The 17,322-nt window shown below is 41.4% G+C and overlaps 1 protein-coding gene and 1 pseudogene across 1 annotated transcript; one reads left to right on the forward strand and one right to left on the reverse strand.

Moving 5' to 3' along the window:
- Positions 1-55: 55 nt before the first annotated feature.
- On the forward strand, positions 56-6,319 carry PFN4 (profilin family member 4). Its single transcript, XM_030858275.2, has 4 exons — positions 56-172; positions 464-601; positions 1,410-1,515; positions 4,462-6,319. The coding sequence occupies exons 1-4, from the start codon at positions 56-58 to the stop codon at positions 4,488-4,490; spliced, it is 390 nt and encodes a 129-aa protein (XP_030714135.1). The 3' UTR covers positions 4,491-6,319.
- The window catches only part of LOC115854262 (chromobox protein homolog 1 pseudogene), a 30,018-nt pseudogene continuing 16,670 nt past the window's right edge, over positions 3,975-17,322 (reverse strand).

The following is a 17,322-nucleotide window of genomic DNA, read 5'->3' on the forward strand; positions in this document are numbered from 1 at the left end:
GCTAGCCAGAGCAGATGGTTTCAACTGCAGTTCCCTTTTTCAGGGCTGAGGGAGCATGAGCCATTTGCAGAACTTACTGTTAGATACACTCCTGGGAACGAAGCATGTAGACAGTGCAGCCCTCATCAAACTCCAGGAGCCGAGCCTATGTGTAGCATCACCTGGATTTAGTGTAAGAAAAAAACAGGCTTGGGCATAAGAGTTTAACTCTTTTTCTGTAAAGGCCATAGACAGTACATAAAAGAATGGGAGTGACTATGTTCCAATAAAACTTTATGAACACTGAAATTTGAATTTCATGTAATTTTTACATATCACAAAATATTATTATTTTGATTTTTTTTTCAACTACTTAAAAATGTAAAAACCATTCTTCATTTGCAGGCTTACAAAAACTGGTAGTGGTACAAATTTGGCCAGTCCACCATAGGTTGCCAACTTCTAGTCTATTTAACCTCTGCAGGTAATGCCCAGTGATGTCCGAACACTTGTGGATGGATTTGCCAAGAACCCTTTGAAAACCAGAAGAGAAGGATTGTATTTCAAGGAGAAGGACTACAAATGTGTCCGGGCAGATGACTATTCTCTTTATGCTAAGAGTGTGAGTGTTCAAGATTTGAAGACAACTTTGTAAAAACCTTAAGAAAAGAATTTGACTCCAGTTTTCAGTTCCTCTCCTGATACTATCTTTAAAACAGACTAAGCCTGTTACTGCAATGGCAATGTTTGAGATAGCAGTCTAGTGCCAGGAAGGCACATGTAAAAGAAAGTTCTAACAGAGAGCCTAGTTCTGAGAAATGTTCATTCCAGAATTTATCAACTGAACCTTGCCTGAACTGTCTCTTTCCACTGTAATTATTCCTCATACTCTACATTCTCCTTCTTTAAAAAACAAAGTGATATTACTCTTGTGCTTAAAACGTCTGTTGGTTCACTGTTGCCTATAAGGAATTAAGGGGATGACAGTCATATTTCTGTATGCCCTATATGATGGGTTAGGCACACTTCACCCACATTATAAAATAAGTAGCCTCATTTACAGATGAGGAAACTGAGGCTTAACCAGGTTAAATGACTCTTCCATAGTCATACAGCAGAAAATGGAGGTGCTGGGATTCAAGCCCAGAGCTATCTAATTCCAAAATGTATTTCCTTTCCGTGACATCGGTTGTTCTCACTGGGATAGGGGTATATTACAATCAATTCAGGAGCTTTTTTCAGAATACACATGCTGTTATTACAACAGTCTAAAACTTTTTGACAACTAAATCAGTGAAAAAGAGCAGAGAGTCCAAAAACAAACATAATGAATATGGAAGTCAGGAAATGGTGAAAAATGTGGCTGGCGCGTAACTTCTTGTCCTGTAACTAGAACCAAGAGAAGGGCATTCTGTTTTATTTTTATCCAGGAAAATACTGGTGTGGTTGTTGTGAAGACCCGTCTGTATCTTCTGGTGGCAACTTACACTGAGGGCATGTATCCTAGTGTCTGTGTGGAAGCCACAGAGAAATTGGGTAAGTTTGCTCCCAATGCCTGTCTTTGTTCCCTGTGGTAGTCAAGTCTTCTGACTGCAAGTAACCCAATCAAACCAGCTAGGGTAGAAAGGAGGAATTTATTGGAAGGGTACCAGGGTTACTTATATAACCGGTGAAAGGACAGAGTGCAGCTGAGCCACAAGGAAAATGGATTCCAGGGACTGGAACACTGCTAGCACTCTACTCTAGTCTCTCCTCCTAAGAGGGTCAGCTTTGTTCCATCCCATTGCAGACTGCCTCCTTTCCTAGTGGTGTCATGGTCAAGCCTTGCATCCTATCTCTTAATTTCTTTTAGAACCCTGATCTGACAAGTCTTAGATCATATAATTTACCTTTATATCAGTCAGCTGGGGTTAGGAGGTGGGAAAGGCAGGGTTAAAAAGCAGAGATGTAGTTGCTGGGGGCCATCCTCTATACAAGGATTTTCTACAGAAAAATAAATTACTGTGAGCCAGGCTTATTGGTGTCTGCTGCATTCCCCTTCCATGTCTCTACATTTTAAAATAAAGATCTAATGTAGAACTAACTGGGAAATTATATCTATGAGAGTTGAGCTTAATAAACGATAAATTGTATCTGTGTTTAGATTTTTTAATCTAAATTTAAATTTCTTTTTTTTAGCAGTTTTAGTAGTCGCTTTTAAAAAAAATATTTATTTATTTGGCTGTGCCAGGTCTTAGTTGCAGCAGGCAGGCTCCTTAGTTGTGGCATGCAAACTCTTAGTTGCAGAATGCATGTGGGATCTAGTTCCCTGACCAGGGATCGAACCCAGGCCCCCTGCATTGGGAGCGCAGAGTCTTATCCACTGTGCCACCAGGGAAGTCACCTAAATTTAAATTTCTAAAAAAAAGTTTTTGTTGGAGTTGCTTGAACACTCCTTTGAGATAGGAGAATCCTCCATCTACTTCTGCTAGTGAGGAAAGCAGCCAACCTTTCATTCTTTCAACGAATTCTCAGTGATGACCTACATGTATGTGCACTGCACTATCCTAATAAACTAGGAAATCAAAGCTGGTTAAGATAGTCTCTGCTTTCCATGCCTCTATACGATACTGCTGCCCTATCTGCCTGAAATATCTTCCCTTTCTGTCCCTGCCCTTTCACATCCAGTTGGCAAATTCCTAATTATCATTGAAAACCCAAATCAGATCTTGGGCTTCTCTCTACTGTGCTATGTATTTTATGCATACCTTTATTATTACTGACATTAGAGTCCTTTGTTTACCTTGATTGTGAGTCCCTAGAAGGCAAAAATTTCGTCTTAATCCAGTCCCTAAAACAGTGTCTAATGATGAGTAGGAAATTAATGCATGTTTGATGAACAAATAAATGAATGACCTCTGCCTAGCAGAATCTGGGAGGGCTCCAGACAGCGGAATCTTTTTTTTTTGATTAATTTTTATTGGAGTATAGTTGCTTTACAATGTTGTGTTGGTTTCTACTGTACAGCAAAGTGAATCAGCTATACGTATACATATATCCCATCTTTTTTGGATTTCCTTCCCATTTAGGTCACCACAGAGCATTAAGTAGAGTTCCCTGTGCCATACAGTAGGTTCTCATTAGTTATCTATTTTATACATAGTATCAATGGTGTATATATGTCAATCCCAATCTCCCAATTCCTCCCACCCGCTCCTTTCCCCCTTCGTACCCATAGTTTGTTCTCTACATCTGTGTCTCTATTTCTGCTTTGCAAATAAGATCATCTACACCGTTTTTCAGACAGCTGAATCTTAAAGGATTAATTGAGAAATTAACTACCATCACAGAAACTACACACACACAAAATGTATATAAGTACAGACCTTCACAGTTGTCATAAATAGTTCCCTGGCATGGATTGTCATAAACCATGCTACATGGCTGGCAATGAGGTATTCTAGGAGCAAAAAGGACTGAGCGTAGGCAAGACACAACTTAGGAAGCACCTAACAGGAGGGGTGATTTCCAGCATGGGGGGAACAGGCAATTACAACCACCGAGGATCTTTCCTGAGCAGGTATCAGGATTTAAGGGAGGTTCAGTTTCAGTAGCGTAGGGCAGGAGCAGGAGGACAGAATGGAGACTTGTATATCTGGGCTAATTATCGAATTAAAGCTATCCAGAAAAGGAAGCCAGGAAAATGAGCAATTAGGCTCTAAAGAGGCCAGACGCTATCCTATCAGCTGTGGCCCAGGGCTAATTCCCCAGGTATTCCTGTGGAGAAGGCCAGAGAAGTTGCCTGCCCACTGTAATGTAGATTCTGTGGCTGGCACCAAAGAGTGCTTAGGGCCACAAGAGACTCCAAAGAATGTGTGTTATTTAGAAGGACAGGGCTGACATCATTCCACTAAGATCTCACTACTCTGGGAAGGGATCGGCTATCTTGGAAGTGACTGAATGCTCATGAGGGATGGATGAGGCTGATATCCACTCAGGAGCCAGTTACTTATCTCATGTCTCTTTTTTTTTTTGGCTGCGCCCACATCGCTGGCAGGTTTTGCGACCAGGGATTGAACCTGGGCCACCGCAGTGAAAGCGCTGAGTCCTAATCACTGGACCTCCAGGGAATTCCCGCATGTCTCATTACTCTATTTCCTTGACTTGTTTTTCTTTTAATTATATTTTTCTCTTTCAAAAATTATGCATGACAATTATAGAAAATTTGGGAAATAAAGAGCTATTACAATTTTTTATTATGAAAGATTCTAGGAGCATTGTGTGTGTGTATATATAGATACACAAATATATATCTCCCCTAATAGACAATGAACTCCTTGAAGTCAGGGATTGGGTCTTAACTATCCAGTCATCCTTATATCTCCAAGTACTTAGCACAGTGCCTAGCACGTGGTAGTTACGAACATTTATGGAATAAATGAATGAATCATATTGTGATAATGTACTGTTCATAAGTAATAACTATATTCTGTTTTCTTTCAGGAGAATATCTAAGAAGAAAAGGAAATTAAGTCATCAGAGGACTATGAAAGACAGCTTTTATGATTTTAGAAGAAAACTATAGATCCTAAAGAAAAAGTAATGCCTTATATTGTGGTTGAAAAATACTAGGCAGAAGATACTGAAAAGGAAGAATGAGTTAAGGAAGCAATTTTTCTTATTTCAAGAGATCCTCTTCTTTAATTGGAATTACTTAGTCCACTTTATTTGTTCCTTTTTTTTTTTTTTAGTGTTGGTCATTGGCATGAATGTGAGGCATTTCACAGGGCATATGATAGTTTCACAGGGCATTTCTGTTGGGAGACTCCTCCATGAGTCTCTGTATTCCCACACATCTTGCTAGGTATGCCAAGAATACAAGGCCCTAACCACTCTTCATGCAGACCATTTCAGGGTTATGTTGCAGGAAGCAACCTTGAAAAATGAAGTGATGTCTCCCTTCAGAACCAAGGGCAAGCTTGCTTACTGCTTGCTCTGAAAGAGGTAGATTCCCTGAATTCAGTGTTCCTGTCCTAGAGTGCAGCTCACTGCATGTGTGGCATCTATCTGGTCCACATCACCCCTGTGGGACCTGGGGAAAAGGGGAACCAATGTAAAGACCACCCAACAACAGGCCACTTGTCAAGGTATCTGAGGGACACACTGCACTCCCCACCATCTGCAGGCATCTGATTTTGTTGAGCACTGGAAAGGTCTTCCCAAAAATCAACTCAAAAAGATTTCTGACTCCACCTCCCTCACTTCCTCCTAGTCCACACAACTTAGTGGGGTCAATGAATACAGCCTTCCCCAGAAAGGGTTCATCTCCTCTTGGTCACCTCCTGGGTGATGATCAGAATGATGAGGGTAGAGAGTATATATAACCTATTTTGAAAATTCAGGATTCTACCCTGATCATTCCTGGCCATGGTGCATCTTTCTTTCTCCTAATAGCAACCCCAGGCCAGTCTGTTTGTACAGCCTCCAAGTGTCCCTAGGGAGGGAATACCATAGGCCACTGGCATTTCTTGACATTACCATGCAGTTTTCTGAATTCCAAAAGCATGCTATCTGAGGCAAAGTGTCTTTCGTTAATGTTTATAAAATTCTCCCACTTTCAGGTTTTGTATAACAGCCTTTCAAGGAGCCTACCTCCAATACAATTCCTTTTCTGAGCTTGGGTGCCAAGAACTACAGATTTGTTCTGGGTGGTCAAGCTGACCACTGTCCGTTCATTCATTTATCTGTTCAGCTGCTTGATTCTTTTCTGAATTAGAGGTAAAAGTACATTTAAAATTTACTTATTTAGCATTCGTTGAGTAGTCTACTGTGTGCTAGGTACTGTTGATACAAAAGTAAATAATACATACACCCCACCGCAGATAGGATTACAATTTAGTGAAGAAAATTTATAAATGAGTCACATTACCATGTGACAAATGCTGTAACAGATAGAAAAAAAGAACTGTAAAGCACAAAGCCTAAAGCAATCAACTGTGCATTCAGGAGCCTGAAAATGCATTTGAAGTGAATCTGGAAGAATAAGTAAGTACAGAAGAGAGCGAAAAGTATTCCAGGTTTAAGGAATAGCATATGCAAGTTCCTGTTGTGTGAAAAGAATGGTGAGAGGTTCAGTGTGGCTGGAAAATAGTATGTATGAGAGAATGATAAATGAAACTGGGAAGATGGATGGGGCCAAAGGAGAAAAGGCTACTTTCTTCAGGGTGACTCAAAGGACATCAAGCAGTGTTACGGTATAAACAGTACTTTTTGAAACTTTTATAATTTTGATTGCAAAAGTAATATACACTCATAAAAACGTTTGAGAAAATAAGTTACTCATAATTTCACATTAAATGAAAACAACTGTTGATAGTTTTTGTTATTTTCTTCCAGTCTTTTTTCAGTGCACATAATATATACATTTTTTTTATAAATCTATAGTTTTATTGAGACAAAAACTGACAGTGTTGGTATGAAGTTTAACATTTAAACAAAAGTTTTCACAGAAACCTAACACATGCCTAAAAAGATTTTACAACAGAGTTCTAGATGCAGGTCTAAATGATGTCAAGAACTGATGGATCTCATGATTCAAGACAGCATTTTGGGTTTTAGTTAATTCTTAGGATTAAAAAAATTTGTTTTGTTTTAAAGTGAACCACTGCCCCAGTATGAAAATTTAATCTCCTGAGACCAGGGCTTCAGAAATCATTCAACTCTTGAAGTGACTCTGAACTTGTGCTGTCAGTGACTGAACCCTGCCACCAATGGTCTCAAAGTTCAAAAAACAGAGGCTCCAGGAGTTTTCCACCCTAAGAGCACCGGCCCTTGTCTTTGCCTACTCTCCCATCTCCTATACCACCCTCTGCCCTTCCCCAAATACTTCAGCCAGTGGCTTGGATAGAGAAGCTGATATTTATAACTTCAAAATCGGAAAAGAAAGGGTCTTCTTGTCAATTTCAAGAATTAGCACCTCTAAGACAGAATGATCTGCCTGTGTATACAACTCCAATAAGACATTTCCTCCTCAACCAGTTTCCATCCCCCAAATGGCAGCTTTGGTAACTTCTTAACTGGGAAGTTAAGAAGTTACCAAAGCTTAATGCTTTTTGGGAACAGCATTAAGCTCAGGCAGGGAACACCTTGGCTTCTAAGTTTCAGGCATTCACAGCTTTTAAACAGTCTCTCACAGACCTCATTTAGGTTGCCAATGACATTTTTTGAAAGGATGAAAAATTCTGGACACAGAACCAAATCATCATTAGTTGTTCTTTCCTTTGTTTCACCATTTTCCCCCAACAGGCCCCAAATTTTAACAAAAATGACTCTAACCCATCCCCCTTCTTTACCACCCCATCCCTCCCACCCCAAATAATACACCAGAAATAGCCAAAAACTACATACATGCTACACTGTAAAAATGCAGAGTTAACACTATTGGGAAGAAGGTTGTGGGTTGTGGAGATGCTCTTTGAAGATCTACAGTATCTTTTGCTCTCCCACATCCTATTCTGCAAGTTTTGTCCTTCATAGAAGGCCCTTTGCTTTTCTCAGCAAAGTTCAGAATGGGTTGTCTTGAAACACTGACCCTCCTTCCCCTCCACTGGGATGGGTGTGCAAACTATACAGCATGTAGCAGCTTTAAAGCACTTGGGCTGCTGTAGGGCACAGAAACTATACTGGCTCTTCAAAGGACATCTTCTCAAGCCCCCTCTACGGTGTCAAGACAAGTAGAACTCCTTCTTTCCCCACTTGAAACCCAGTCAGATGTGACAGGGGCTGGTACTCAGGAGAGTTAATTCTTGTCATCTTTTTTGTCATCATCCTCCGAGGGGTAGGAATGCCACGTCAGCCTTTCCTCATAGGAGGATATGACAACCTGTGGGCACTTGACATTGGCTTCCTTGGCAGGGACCAGGTGAGCCTCATCAGAGTTTTTCCATTTCATCAGGAACATGAGTTCTCCACTGGAGTCTGTAGCTCCAATAATCCGCTCCGATTCCAAACCCCCGGCAAAGCCTTGTGGCTTTTCTGACTCTTCTTTCTTCTTCTTTGGTTCGCTCTCCTCCCCCTTATCTTCCGAATCAGAATCAGCTTTGCGCTTGCCTCCCTTTGATTTATGTCTCATGTGCTGTTTTCTGTGACTGCAGGAACTCGGCAACGAGGTCGGGGCGATCCAGGTTTTCTTCTGGCTCCCAAGTGTTGTCCTCATCTGAGAACCCCTTCCACTTTAGGAGGTACTCCACTTTGCCCTTTACCACTCGACGGTCGAGAACTTTTTCCACCACATATTCTTCTTCCTCTTCTTCTAGCACCTCCTCCACTTTCTTCTTGTTTTGTTTTTTCCCCATAGTACCCACCAGCTTTCTGGTATAAAGGATGACGCTGCTCAGAGCAGCGCCCACGAGCCCGAGAGGAATCGGTGCCGTGCTACTGGCGCGTCTTGTCGGGCCGGCCAGGGGAGTGGCGACCATAATATATACAATATAACCTAACCTAAATCATGAACACAGATGGTTGACAACCCACCCTGTTCATATAGCATAATGTTATAAAATCTTGTATTTCATTTAAAATTGCTTAGAAAATTTTAATTGCTTAGAAAATATTTTAATCATTGCATATCACATGGTATTCCTCTTTGTTAGATATTTATGTTATATCCACTTTTTCACTTTGTAAATAACGCTGCAGTTTACAACTTTTACATAATTCTTTGTGTCTCTGATTATTTCCTTAGGTCTGGAAGTGGAGTTTCAGGGTCAGAGTATGAGCAACTTTACAGCTCTCTGTAGTTTTGTTGTTGTTGTTTTGTTTTGTTAACAGAGAAGTTTTACACCATGTTAATAAGAGGCAGGGGTTTTTGTGGGGGTAGGTGGGCGGGGAGGGAGTTATTTGTAATTCAGCTGTTAACTCATCAGTTTCCTATGCTTGTGGGATTGGGTCTGAGGCAATCTTACCAAGTGCCTCAGTAAATGAGAAAGAGAGGAAATACAGTCAATTGAACTGGCTGAGTCAGAGACCAGAGAGGCAGGTTACTATTTGAATCAGACAGTGCTAAATCATGGTGACACTGGACAGTTGCTCCTGTATGATACAGAGATACTCATGAGGTTTGCAGGACAAGCCAGGAAACATTTGGGGGTTTCTAGATACAACTCCAAAGGAGTCCAGGCATGCCAAGGCCCAGAGCTAAACAGAAGGCTGGGCTATCAATGCTTCAGGCTAAAGTCACACTCTATTATCAAAACAGAGTGGACTAGAGCAGAGATATGCAAAGAATAGCACTCAGACCCACAAGACTAGAACATCTGAACATGCTGATGTGTGTAGAAGGGAGATGTAACCATAAAAAGTGGAAGCTGGTCAGCCAGGGAAGCCTAGAAAAGGAGTCATGGGAGCAAAGGCTGGTTGGGCCATTCCAGGTGGGAGGATCTTTGAGCAAACAATTCAAGTTGTCTGGTATTTTCTAGCAGCAACTTTCTGACAGTAACTGGGTGTCCTAGAATTCAATCCCATTTTGAACTAACTACCTGGGGTTAGTGCAGACCCTACAGGTTAAGGGGCTCAGCCCTGTAAGACTGCCTTCACCTCAGAAGCCAGCCACAACTCCCAGGTCCTCAGGTTACCCACACTTCTGACTTGGCTACAAATTTGGGGGTTCCCTTGACCACCCACCCTTCAGGTTTGATAATTTCCTAGAATGACTCAAAGAACTTAAGTGCCATACTTATGATTACAGTTTTATTATAAAGGATACAACTCAGGAGCAGTCAAATGTAAGAAATACTTAGGGCATGGTACCGGAGGTGGGAATGGGCTCAGAGCTTCCATGCTCTGGTGCACCACTCTCTCAGTACATCATTGTGTTCACCAACTAGGTAGCTCTCCAAACCTCATTGTTCCAGGGTTTTTATATGGTGGTTTCATTAGTGGGCATGAATAATTAAGTCAGTGGCCACCTGATTGAACTTAGTCTCCAGTCCCTCTCCCCTCCCCAGAGATCAGGGGTTGAGGCTGAAAATTTCAACCCTCTAATCTAATTGACTAGTGACTAGCCCCCATTCTAAAGATATCCAGCCCCTCATTAGCATGAATAACAAAAGGCACTCCTATCATTCACAAAATTCCAAGAGTTTCAGGAACTCTGTGCCAGGAACCAGGGACAAAGGCTAAATATATTTTATTATATCACTTCTGATCTTCATGGCAAGGTTGTACCAGGTATAGAGGTGGATATATCTTGCTGTCTTAGCCAGATTAAGTATTTAACATTCAATTCATCTCAATCATCCCACCTTGTCCAGAATCTTCGCTCACCATTTGGCTTTCCATGTAGATCTACCTATAGATTTTGGGGTCAGACCTCTTGCCAATGATTTCTCCTTTTAAATTAGCACATTGACATCTGAATGTTATAACTTAGTTATGTGGACTGTACACCTACTCTCCACATGCTGACAAGCTGGGGTTTTGAGCCTACAAGGCAGAAGGTCTGATCCTGGATCACAGTGATCTCTAAAGTACTGAAGGCCATCATGAAGCCTCTTGGCTACTTACCAGCATTTCCCAGACGCACACACACTGCACTGTTGGGTGCCTAGTGGGAGCCCTTTTCATAAACCTCATCAAGGCAAATGCCTCATTGTCTGGAACCCTCCTATGTAAGGCGGTCCAGTTGCTTCCTACAATTCTCACTACGAAGTTCCAGTTGGGCTTAGCTACTCAGGGAGACCCACAAAAGGGACCCTTTGATGGTAGCTACACAGTACCTGTGGAAGTGCCCAGGGAGCAGGTGATCTTCTGAAACAGCGGTCTCCAAATCAGGGAAATGTATCCTGGTAGTTCACAGAGACTTTAAATGGCACATACAGGCATGAATGGACTTAAGGGGTTCATTTTTCCCAGATCTTTAACTTCCATATGTACTTTCCTAAAATTTATCTGTTGTGATTGAGCAGTAATGCCAGTTCTTCTCCTGCATCTCCCATCTCCAACCGCCTTTCTCCCAGTATACAAAAGAAAGGCCTACTCTCATCCAGTCCCAATCTTACTGTGATGCTTGGCTTGGAGGGTAAAAACTGCAGGGTGCCAAAGGAAAGGAAAATTCTCAATGTTTTTAAATTTAATGACCTCTTCTGTCCTCCAGTGTCAAAAATACATCATATGTGAAGAAGAGTCCCAAGAGAATATTGCAAAAAGAGCATCACTGAGAAATAGTGAAAATCTTTGTATCATAATTCATCTAGGAGAGAAAGACTCCTTGTCTTTATGTTTCTTAAAATTCAGAAGCAAGACAGTTATCATAAGGACATGAATTAATATGATTACTTGAGGGACTTCCCTGGTGGTCCAGTGGTTAAGACTTCGCCTTCTAATGCAGGGGGGTGCAGGTTCGATCCCTGGTTGAGGAGATAAGATCCCACACACCTTGTGGCCAAAAAAACAAAAAAAGATTACTTGAAAAATGAGAAATTTTTCTGATAGAAAGTAATTTGACTTGGCTGATTAGTTTAAAACAATGATGGCTGGCTTTGCCAATAAGAATGTCACAGCTGTTTTTCATAAATGGGTTAAGTCTACAACTCCAAAATATTAATAAAAATGTATTTAGTTTTTTAATTAATTTTTACTGGAGTATAGTGATTTACAATCTTGTGTTAGTTTCTGCTGTACAGCAAAGTGGATCAGTTATACATTTACAGTTATCCACTCTTTTTTAGATTCTATTCCCATATAGGTCATTACAGAGTACTAAGTAGAGTTCCCTGTGCTATACAATAGGTTCTTATTAGTTATCTATTTTATATATAGTAGTGTGTATATGTCAATCACAATCTCCCAATTTACCCCTCCCCTCCCCTAATAAAAATATTTTTAAAGCACATGATAAGGTAAAAGGATTTGGCCCAAAAATTGTCTTAGCAAAAGTGTATTGGAATAAACACTTCTACTTTCCATATCTTCCTGAGTATATCAATTTAAACAAGGTGCCTCGGGGCTTCCCTGGTGGTGCAGTGGTTAAGAATCCGCCTGCCAATGCAGGGGACACGGGTTCGAGCCCTGGTCTGGGAAGATCCCACATGCCGCAGAGCAACAAATCCCAGGGACCACAACTACTGAAGCCTGCGCGCCTAGAGTCCGTGCTCCACAACAAGAGAAGCCAACACAATGAGAAGCCCACCCACGGCAACAAAGAGTGGACCCGCTCGCTGCAACTACAGAAAGCCTGCACACAGCAAAGAAGACACAATGCAGCCAAAAATAAATAAATAAAATAAATTTATAAAATAAATAAATAAAAATAAACAAAGTGCCTCTAAGTGAAAAAGTAGCAGAAATAATTAATAATCATTTGATAAATCTTTGCAAAGATTTGTTGGCATAATCCCAGAAGCTGAGAACCGGAATGACACTTATGACTGGGTAACTAATACTTTACAGGTTGAGTGGTTTCCAAATCTTTGCTTTCAATAAAATTGAAGGAATACCTAATTAATTTGCCAGCTAATAGATCACTGAAAATAGTTTTTGATGATAGATCATTATATGGTTTTTATCATATAACTCAGAGGTATTCAAATAATTGGCTGACATTCCTATAATGAAATTTCTTTCCCATCTAATTTATGCAAATTAGGTTTCTCAGAGCTTGTCCATAAAAATGAAAAACAGGAAGAAATTAACGTTGAGCCCAGTCTCATTCTAGCAATAATTAATATTCATCCACAGATATAATAATTATTTAGAAAAATTCAGCTTCACCAACGGTCCAATAAAATTTTACTTTTTATGTTCAATAATTACTAATATTTAAAATAATACTTTTATTTTTGGCCGCACCATGTGGCTTATGGGATTTTAGTTCCCCAACCAGGGATTGAACCCAGGCCCTTGGCAGTGAGAGCACAGAGTCCTAACCACTGGACTGCCAGGAAATTCCCCTGAAATAATACTTTAAATAACATAAAAATAATTTAAAATAATGTTGTTTTGATCAGCTGTGCACTAATAATACTGTAATGATAATTAAATCCAGAAGAAATTTAACACTTATAGCCCTATGGTCACAGTAAATAAAATATATGTCGGATTACATATATTTTGTTGCAGATAAGAATGATCAATAAAGCATAAAATATAGCAGATGTAATTCTTATGTAGAATGAAAATGTAAATGTTGGAAGAAAAATAAAATTTTAAAACTTCTAACTGTTTAAAGAAGAACTTGTTTGGGTACTTTTTAGTGGATGATTATAGTATCAAATTGCTCTGAAATCTTAATTCCACTTGACACATTTAAAAGCCTGATATAAGAGTTTTAAATTCAATATTTATGACCAGAAATCATATCTTTTGCACTACTTAAATTTAAGATGAAATATTTTAGATCTCAACTTAAAAATGTGAGAGGGGACACATAGTTTTTGAAAAGGCTTTTTGTCTATTTGCAAATAAAAAAGTGTGAAAACCACTGCCTGGAGTAAGAAATGTCTTGAGCCCTGAGCGATATGGATGCCCTAGGCCCATAGGCCCAGGAAGATGGCAGGGGCAGGTAACCAAACAGGCAACTCCACCAAGCGGACTCCAAGCCTTTTCCTCTCCTAGAGCCTTCCTGAATCCCTGCTCCTGGGATTCGCTCTGCCACCCTAAGGATGGAGTACCCATGGAGAGAGGGGAGGAAGAGCCCAGAGAGTCATGCAGGGACAGAAGCTGGCACAGTACCCAGAGCTGAACTGCCCCAGCTTCTCTAGGGAAAGGTCAGCCCTTAGCTGTTCCAGAACCATGAGTCACCACTGAGCTGCTGGGCTGCCCTAGCTTGGGCTTGGTTACCACAGAAACTGCTGTGTTAAGGTGACTCAGCAGAACTGCGCAGAACCCTTCAAAGGACATCTGGGAGAGATTATAGCCCCACCCCCATTTACCTTTCAGGATAAGCAGCGGCAGCTGTACCCTCACATCAGTTGGGTTTCTGGGACACATGCTTCCACCTCATTCCTACCCAGAAGATCTTTGTTCTGCTAAAACATGAACCTTTGGGGAGTCCCTTTAGAGGCCAGAGATGTAGAGGACTGTGGAATACTGCCACTGCAACCAGTTCATCTGAAAATTACCACCCAATCCCAAAATTTATATTTTGAAAAAAAGGGGTTGGAGCAGGGGATGTTTTGTTTTAAGAAAATCAACATTGGGACTTCCCTGGTGGTGCAGGGGTTAAGAATCCACCTGCCAATGCAGGGGACACGGGTTCAATCCCTGGTCAGGGAAGATCCCACATGCCACGGAGCAACAAAGCCCATGCGCCACAACTACTGAGCCTGCGCTCTAGAGCCCGCAAATCACAACTACTGAGCCTGAGAGCCACAACTACTGACCCCGTGTGCCACAACAAGAGAAAGCCCACACGCAGCAATGAAGACCCAACGCAGCCAAAAATAAAATAAATAAATAAATATATACATATAAAATACATTTAAAAAAAAAGAAAATCATGGGCTTCCCTGGTGGCGCAGTGGTTGAGAGTCCGCCTGTCGATGCAGGGGAAACGGGTTCGTGCCCTGGTCCAGGAGGATCCCACATGCCGCGGAGCGGCTAGGCCCGTGAGCCATGGCCGCTGAGCCTGCGCGTCCGGAGCCTGTGCTCCGCAACAGGAGAGGCCACAACAGTGAGAGGCCCGCGTACCGCAAAAAAAAAAAAAACCTTTCTGGGGTTTGCAGCAGAGCTCTGTGCTGACCCTTTGGGAGGATAGTGCACTCAGAGATGGAGAAAGTCTGTGTAGCACCAAGGGAAACCTCATAAACGCCCCTACAACTTCGTAGCAATACCTCCTTCTCTCTCCTGTGAGGCCCAGCTATTTCTACAGTGTCCTTCCTTCTATTTGTTGCCCTTTTTCCTCCTCTTTCAATGGAAGCCTTTAGGTGAGAGTGTTGCTGAGACAGCCTAACTCAGGAGTCCTGAGTTCAAGCGGCTGCTCTGCATTGACTAGCTCTGAGGTCCTAGAAGGCATTTAGCTCTGAATCTCAGTTTCTCCATCTGGACCTCATAACCTGTCTGCCTTTTTAGGGTGTTGTGAGCCTCCAGTGAGCACAGCCACATCCATAACTTGTGACCTGTCCCCCAGCCTTCTTCATCCTCCATCCACAGTCTGTACTGCCTCCTCTCTGCCCACTGCAGGGCTAGCACAGGACTGGACAAAAGATGGTCACCCCTTCTTCCAAAGGTAGGTTACCTACCCTTTAGGGCAGCAGCCAGAAGGGAAAGCTGCGGTCCTTCCACCCTGTCATCTGATGCTGACTGCTGACCCCAACTCAGGCCTCAAACTGCCCTCACCCTCAACTCTGAGCCCCTCACTGATGCTGCGACACACCCTGACCTCTAATCCCAGTGCCGGGACCTGTCTCCCATGGGGACAAATATGGACAGTTTTTATGACCAATGTGAGACAGAACTAAGGTTCTCAGCCTGATTAACTCCGAAACAGAGCTGAAGACACACATATCAAACCAACTTCTTGACTTTTTCCACTCAAATGTCTCAAAGGTACTTCTTTTATTTTGGCCGTGCTGCCCAGCTTGTGGGATCTTAGTTCTCCAACCAGGGATGGAACCTGGGCCTCAGCAGTGAAAGCGCTGGGTCCCAACCACTGGACCGCCAGGAAATTCCCTAACTTCTACTTTAATACGTTCAAAATTTAACACATAATCATCACCCAATATCTGCTCCTCTCCCAGGGCTTCCTATCTCTGAGAATAGTGCTTCCATCCATCCAGTGCAGAATCCAGAAATCTCGGGGGGGGTTTTTTTTTTTATAACTATATATATATATATATATATATATCCATATATATAACTCCATATCCGAAAGATCACTAAGTAGTCAATTTTATTTTCTAAATACGTTCACTTTTCCCTTTCTCTCTGTTGTGCTGCCATCTCCCCTAGTCCAAGCCACCATCACCTTTCACCTGGGCTACTGCAATACTTTCTAAAAGATTTCTCTACACTCACTCATCTTTTCTAACCCACACACTATGCTGCAATAAAAGTGAGCTCTTCAAATGCAGATTTAATCATGTCACAGCCCTGCTTAATACACTTCAGTAGTCTTCCATTCCTTCTAGAGTAATAATAAAAAGCTTACAGGGCCAACAAGTCTGCATAGACTGACCCATGCCTATCTCTGCAGCCTCATCTCCCACCCTGCTCCTCCTCCAGCCACAGGGCCTTCAAACATATCTCCTCTATCTCAGATCTCTCTACCACCATCCAAATATCCATCAGGAGGGGACTTGTTGAATAAACTTTTGTATATTCACACAATGGATGTAGCTATAAAAAGGAACATAAACTGCTATAGAGTAATCTCCAAAATATGTTGTTCAGCAGAAAAAAGCAAAATACAGAACAATATATTTGGTATGCTACATTTTTACCTTAGAAAAGGAAAATATGTGAACATATCTATACATATTTGCTTATTGTTTAAAAATAGAATAATAAAACAAGGGACTTCCCTGGTGGTCCAGTGGCTAGGGCTCCACGCTCCCAGTGAAGGGGGCCTGGGTTCAATCCCTGGTCAGGGAGCTGGATGCCACATGCCACAACTAACAGTCCACACACCACAACGAGGATCCCACGTGCCACAGCTAGGACCCCAAATGCCAAAACTAGGACCCAGTGCAGCCAAATAAATAAATAAATATTAAAAAAGAAAAAAAGAATAAAACAAAAACTAAGGTAAACCAATGTTTACCTTAGGGAGTAGGAGGAAACAGGGTGGAAGGGACAGGTATAGAAGCTAGATTTCTCTGAATGTACCCTGTTTTGAAGATTTAATTTGGATACCATGTAAATGTTTTACATAATTTCAAGAAAAACTTAAAAATGTAAAAAAAAAAAAAGAATCTCTAAAATTCAAAATTAAAGAAATAACCTTAATTGGGTTTCCAGTTGATAGGTTAGCCACACAGAAAGGAATAATTTCAAGTGACGCTAAATTAAAAACACAATAATTTGAGTGGTATGTCCTTATTTGGGGATATATCCCAGGAACAAAAAGAACAGCAATGACAAGCCTCTTAGATAGCCTCATCCACCAGAGGGCAGACAGCAGAAGCAAGAAGAACTACAATCCTGCAGCCTGTGGAACAAAAACCACATTCACAGAAAGATGGACAAGATGAAAAGGCAGAAGGCTATGTACCAGATGAAGGAACAAGATAAAACCCCAGAAAAACAACTAAATGAAGTGGAGATAGGCAACCTTCCAGAAAAAGAGTTCAGAATAATGATAGTGAAGATGATCCAGGACCTCGGAAAAAGAATGGATGCAAGAAATGTTTAACAAAGACCTAGAAGAAT

This window comes from Globicephala melas, chromosome 12 (genome assembly GCF_963455315.2).
Source record: "Globicephala melas chromosome 12, mGloMel1.2, whole genome shotgun sequence".
In the NCBI taxonomy this organism is placed as follows: Eukaryota; Metazoa; Chordata; class Mammalia; order Artiodactyla; family Delphinidae; genus Globicephala; species Globicephala melas.